The sequence below is a fragment of the Pteropus vampyrus genome, unplaced genomic scaffold, assembly GCF_000151845.1.
Source record: "Pteropus vampyrus isolate Shadow unplaced genomic scaffold, Pvam_2.0 Scaffold246, whole genome shotgun sequence".
Lineage (NCBI taxonomy): Eukaryota > Metazoa > Chordata > Mammalia > Chiroptera > Pteropodidae > Pteropus > Pteropus vampyrus.
This window is the reverse complement of record NW_011889027.1, coordinates 454,333-460,759: the sequence shown is the minus strand read 5'-3', so window position 1 is coordinate 460,759 and position 6,427 is coordinate 454,333. Positions and strand designations below refer to the sequence as shown.

General features: G+C 62.1%; 1 protein-coding gene across 1 annotated transcript in view; it reads left to right on the top strand.

Annotated features, from left to right (window-relative positions):
• The window catches only part of COLEC11 (collectin subfamily member 11), a 32,781-nt gene that overhangs the window by 21,912 nt on the left and 4,442 nt on the right, over positions 1-6,427 (top strand). Inside the window, exon 3 of the mRNA XM_023520079.1 lies at positions 6,338-6,409. Within this exon, the coding sequence (XP_023375847.1) occupies positions 6,338-6,409 (72 nt within the window). The remainder of the gene's footprint in view (positions 1-6,337; positions 6,410-6,427) is intronic.

Genomic DNA, 6,427 nt, shown 5'->3' with positions numbered 1-6,427 from the left:
CCCTTCATCGACCCCAGGCACTGATTTTTATTTCTCGCTTTTCCCTTTAAAAGTCATTTTTAAAAGTCATTCCCTAAATGTGACTTTTAACAATAAATGAACTATTCTCACAGTCCAGAGAGTAAAATGTACAGAAACGATTCACACGGAACGGCCACCTTCCCGTCCCCACCCCCGGCGGCCACTGTCCGGCGTGTTTGTCTGGGCGGGGTCGCTGCATGAAGTGGCAAGTGGATGTGCACTCTGTCCCCCGGGCAGGGCTGTGTGACGCACACATCGCTCGGCACCCTGCCCTTCCCGCTCGGGGACGATGCTACGTGAGGTGTGCAGGCCTCCCCCATCCTCTCCCAGGTGTGGCTTTGTCACGCTTTGTCCAGTGTCCCTCCCACCGTGGGCACTTACATTTTCCTAGGGGGTGGCTGCAGGGCTCAGAGGTGTGGGACTCAGAATCTCCCTGGGAAGGCACATGTCACTGCCCACAAACTGTCCCTGGCACAGAGGCTCCGGGGACATTTCTTCTGCGGTCCTCTGGAAGCGGCCCCTAGTGGCATGTCCTGGTGAGTGCCCGTGAGCGCAGCCGGCCTGCTTCACACCGTGCCCGTGCCGCCACGCATGTGACTCCCTGCGAGACGGCGGCCACCAGGGAGGCCCCACCCCTTCCATCCCGGTGCCTCTGGGGCGGGCCTCGCATGGCACCTGTGCCTTGGAAAAGCCTCCGTCAGTTGTTTGGAAAATACCTTGAGCTTCAGTACCTTCAGATTATCTTTGAAGTCGGCGGGTGGCCCGGGTGTGCGGACGCCCCCCCGCCCCGCCCAGGCTGTGGACGGTGCCGTGCGGCTGCGGCTGCTGGCCCCGCGGACCTGGGCTCGTCCGGCTCTCCACTGAGCTGAGGCTCTGCTAGCGGCTTGGCATAGAGCCAGCCAGGGCGCCCGCTCATCCTGTGGCCTTGGTTGAGGGGAGGGGAGCCAGGAGGTGCTCAGGAGGGGCCGATGCCGTTGGGCTGCCACGGACCTGGACCGCGGGTCAGTCTGGACCATCTCGACACCGCCCCTGGGACCCCTCTCGCCTCCGCTGTGTCCCCGTGGGGCCCGGCTGCGGGCGGGGCTGCCTTGGGCTGCTTGGCCGGGTGTTGGGGGGGTCTCCGGTCGGTGAGCAGCCCCCTGCTGGGATGCAGAGGGCCGCAGGAGAAAGCGCGCAAGCCGACAGTTGCCTTTTCTGAAATGGCAAAGACAGAAGCCCCCTGCCGTCCTTTGTCCTTTATCGAGATAAGGAGCAGCTCGCGCTTCTCGCTTGCACAGCCGTGTAGAAACGGTACGGAGCTGGCTTTGCTGACGCCACCTGCTAAGTGTGTCATCTCAGCTTTCAGGGTCCTGGTCCCCAGACGCGCAGCTAGGGCGAGGCGAGGGCGGCTGCGGGCCCCTCGGTCCCGGGGGCTGGGACTCGGGCACGCCGCGGTGGAGGGGGCCCCTGTCAGCGCGGCGCTCCCTGGGCTCTGCGATGTCGCGTGAGCCTTTGTTAAAAATCGCTGAGGACGTTCAATTGCAATTGCTCTTTTTGCCCTGTCTTCACTTCAAAAGACCGTGTGACATCTGCATTAAAATTAATAAGAATCACCTGCCTGCTGTGAGCTCCCCTCCCCCTGCGTGTCTGGAGGACAAGTGTGTTCTACGCACTTCTCATTAGAGGCGGGGTGACGGGGGGGGGGCATCACACTGGCTCCCAGTCCTCTGGGTGCCTCCACTAGGGCCCCCCGAACATAAAGGGACAGGACTCTGTGTCTCATGTGTTCCCCATCATCTCACACAACAGTGTGGGGGGCGGTTTGCTTGCTTTCTGCGATGAGCGGCTTGTCATTGGAGGAGCTTGAAGACCCTGGAAACAGGAAGAGGCAGCTGAGCTCCTGTCCCCACCTGCTCCCCTCTGGGGACCTCAGGGTTTGTGACCACGAAGGACCTGGGAGTGCTGGGGGGCAGGGAGTGTCGACGGCCGCGGGGGTTTCAGTGGCTCTCACGTTTTCTCAACGCACCCTGAGACAGGACGTTCTTGTCAGACACAACGGCTCGTGCCAGCGGGTGGGGGGCGGGGTCACTGTGCCTGGCTGTCCCAGGGACAAGACAGGGACAGTGCCCGGAAGGGGGGCTCCGGGCTGCTCGGACAGTGTGAGTTCAAACCCAGCTCTGCTTAGCAGATCCACAGCCAGTGTGGACTGAGGTGAAGGTAGGCCGTGTACGTGCGTGTGTGTGTACAGCGTGTGTGTTTGTGTCTGTATGTTTGACTATGTCGATTGGATATGTGTACGTATGTTTGTCTGTGTGCACGGCATGTACGTGTGTGCATGTGTGTGCATGTGTGCGCATGTGCATAACAAGCGTGCATGTGTGAGTGCATGAATGCGTGAGTGTGTGTATGTGTGTGCACACGTGTGCGTGCGTGCACACATGCATGCATAATGCGAGTATGTGTGTATGTGTACAGTGTGCATATGTGCAATGCGTGTGCATAAAGTGCATGTGTGTAATGTGTGCATGCATGTAACAAGTGTGCATCTGCATAATGTGTGTGCATGTGTGTATGTGTATAACGTGCGTGTGTGCATGCGTGCGTGCGTGTATGATGTGTGTGCACGTGTGCATGTGTGCATGTGCGTACCATGTGTGCATGTGTGTATAACTTGCGTGCATGTGTATGTGCATAACATGTGTGTGCATGTGTATGATGTGCGTGCATGCGTGCGTGCACGTGCATACCATGTGTGCATGTGCATGTGCATAAGGTGTGTGCGTGCGTGTGCATGCATGTGTATGATGTGTGTGCATGCGTGCATGTGCATAACTTGTGCATGTATGTATGTGCATAACGTGCATGTGTGCATGCATATGCATGGTGTGTGTGTTTGCGTGAGTGCATGTGTATAATGTGCATGCGTGCGTGTATGTGCATGACATGCGTGCACGTGTATGTGCATGATGTGTGTGCATGTTTGCGTGAGTGCATGTGTATAACGTGCATGCGTGCGTGTGTGTATGCACATAACATGTGTGCATGTGTGCGTGAGCGCACGTGTATGACGTGTATGTACATGCCCAGCCCAGCACGGCTGCGGTGCTCATGCTGTGCGTTCCAGCTGGGTGTCACGAGCTGGGAGCTGAGCATGGAGAGGTGTGGCCCTCTGGCTGTGTAGTGTGTCCACCAGGCCCAGCTGTCCCCAGAGGCCTTCCTGTAAGGCCGTGTTGTGTGACCAGGTCTTCTGTGTCCGAGGGCATGGTGTGGTGCCACACGGAGGCGGCTGTGTTCTAGGGAGGGAGGGTCCGAGCAGGGACGGGGTGTAGGGTACCTGGCGGCCTCCTGACCCCTCTCTGGTCATGCGCCCGTCCCCATGGACGCAGGAGGCAGCTCCGGGGGCTCTGCTGGGCCGCTCGGCCTCCCTGGTTTCTCAGTCACCAGCTCCCCGCCTTCTGGGCCGGGCGGGGCCCTTGTCTGCCCCCCGCCCCCAGGCCTGGCTCTTAAAGGCGCACTTCTGGTGGTGCCTGGGTCCGTGGGGAGCTGCTCTGGTGCTGGGAGCCCAGCCCACTGCCCACAGCTGAGGGCCGGGGTTTAGAGCCCAGAACATGGGGCCTGAACGAGACAGCCACAGGGAGGTGCAGGGCGACCGCGGCGTGAGCACCTGTGATGCTGTGTTGCAGGAGAGAAGCCGAGGCCCAGTGCGGCCTTCGCCGTCCAGGCTGCGACGGGGCAGGGCCACGTCCGCCCGCCTGAGGCAGCCGTGCTCTGGATCTCCAGCCTGCTGTATGTGGCGCTCACCTGACCACTCTGAATGTCAGCTTTCCTTCTGGGGAAAGTGCATCGGTCAGCCGGTCAGGCACGAACACCAGACATTTATTCCCTTGTGGCCCTGGGGGCTGGATGTCCGCGGTCAAGGTGCCGGCGGGTGGGCTTCTCTGGGCCTCACTCTTTGGACGAGATGGTCTCCTTCTCCTGTGTCCTCGTGTGGGGAGGGCAGCTTTAGCGGTGCATTTGGGATGGACACCGTTCGGTCTGTCGCAGGAGGCAGTGGTGGTCAGGCTGCAATGGGCACCCAGCCTGGGGGCAGGGTGTCTCTCCTTTAGAGGGATGATGGAGCGGAGCACGTGGGGGAAGGCGGCCAGGGTTGGGGAGGGTTCTTGGCCAGGCGAAGAGGAGATGTGAGGGAGAAAACGGCCGTCCCTCAGCTGCTGCCCGATGGCCCGTCCACCCCACCGAGACCAGCCCCGGGGCCCCTCGACCTCGCCGCCCTGCCAGCCTGTTGTGTCCTGACCTCGCGGCCGCCCGTAGTGCTGGTCCTTCCCCCCTGCCCTGCTCACATGGTGTCAGTGCCTCCTGCTCCCGGCCACACAGCGTCCCCTGCAGACCCGAGCTCCCCCTGCATGGTGCCACTGGCCTGCTGCTCCCATGGGTGCCTGCTCTCCAGGTGACATCACCCCAACCCCGGTCCCCAGCAGGCCGTCCCACAGGCCGCCTCACCTCTGCCACGGATCTGGGGCCCTCCAGCCTCAGCCTCCCGCGGGCCTCGCCATCTCCTGCGTTCCAGGCAGGGCAGCTGCCCACCGCTCGTCCCCGCGCCCCGCCCCCCACCCCGCACTCACGGGACGGTCACTCCCGCTTCCTCAAGTCTGGATGCTCCTCTCGGTCCCCGTCAGACGCCCCTCCCAGTGGCAGCCATCGGCGTTCACCCGTCCTCCCTGCCCAGAAACGCCGTAAACACGAATCCACCGTGTCCCTGTCCACCTGCCCACCACGCTGCCTGCGTGCCGCCCTCGGATGCCTCCCCGCCAGTCCCCTGGCCTGGCCAGCTCAGAGCCTGCCGTAGTCCGCGTGTCTCATGCTGCCTGTGCACGTGCCCACTTTCCTCGGCCAGCTCTGAGTCCTGTCCCTCCCGTGTGCCCGACACCACGGCCAGCTCGCAACACACGGCACCTGAGGCCTGAGTCACCCGTGTCCGTCATGGCTGGACCAGGTGCCTGATCTGGGCCGGCCTCCGGACCCTCCAGCTCCCTGTGTGTGATGGGTCACTTCTGTGACCACGTAGGAGGACGACGTGAATGTGCTTCGTGAGCAAACACTTTGTTTTATGCAGCTGGCGGCCATGCCGTGCGGTGCGTGTTTCTACGTTTGCTGTGACTCTGATCTCTCTTCTGGGTTGAGGGACATGACAATGCCAGGAGCACGTTGGTGTCACGGCAGGACAGGCGTGTCACGTGAGGGCCTCCCCACCCCGTGCTGCGGAGCGGCCCGACCTGGGCTGTCGACGATTGTGAATGCGTCCACAGGAAGTGGCACAGCCAGATCTGGTGGCCGGCTTCCCCGTTTCCTGCGGGTCCTTGCTGGCTCTTGGCTGGCTCGGCCTGCGGCCTGTGGCTCTGGCCAGCGGCTGCCCAGGGCGTAAGAACGGGCTTGAGAAGGTCGCCTGCCCTGACCTGGTCTGCTGCGTGAGCGGGTGGGGGCGGCCTCTCCGTCTCGGTCCCGCGGGCGGGCAGACAGACTGTCGGGGACATGGCGTGACAGCCCCTCACTGTGCCCTCTGGTTGCGAGGAGCGTGGGTGTGAGGGGCGGGGGGTGGTGACCCGCAGGCCGTGCTGACAGATCCCCTCGGGGTTCCGCGACACGCTGGCCTTGTTGCTGGGCAGGCGGTGACGCATGCAGAGCCCTCCGCCACCCTCTCCTCCAGCTCATCTCTGGAGGCTGCAGGTCAAAGGGCGCATCTTCAAAGGCAGTGACACAGGCCCGATGGCTCTGCCACTCACACATCCTGGTGTCGCAGCTGGTACAGGTGGCCCGGTTCCTCTGAGTTGACAGGAGCCTAAGTCACCTGGTTTGCCTGGGGTGGGGAGCGAGCTGGGAGGACTGTCCTACTGGGTGGGGGCAGGCCACCCCCTCCCATAGTCGGGTGTGGACTGGCTTCAGTGTGGGGCGCTCAGGACCTGCTCAGGACCTGGCCCGGCTGTGGCTTCTGGGGGCGGGTGTGCTCCTCAGGTACAGCGACAGGTGACCTGTGGAGAACCTGCTGGTGTCAGCCACACACATGACCTGGAAGACATTAAGAGCTGTGTTTTTTGGTCTCATGTGCGCGCGTGTGTGTGTGCAAGTGTGCGTGCGTGTGTGCGTGTGCGTGTGTGCACGTGCGTGTGTGCGTGCACGTGTGCACGCGTGCACGTGTGCATATGCGTGTGTGCGCATGTGCACGTGTGCGCGTGTGCGTGTGTGCGTGCGTGTGTGCGTGTATGCCTGCGTGTGTGAGATGCTGACGGGAGAGAGATTGCAATACCTGTGTGTCGACCAACTCTGATCTCGTTTTCCACAGGAGACATGGGTGACAAAGGACAGAAAGGCGGTGTGGGTCGCCACGGGAAAATCGGTCCCATTGGTTCCAAAGGTATTTCCGACGCCTCCT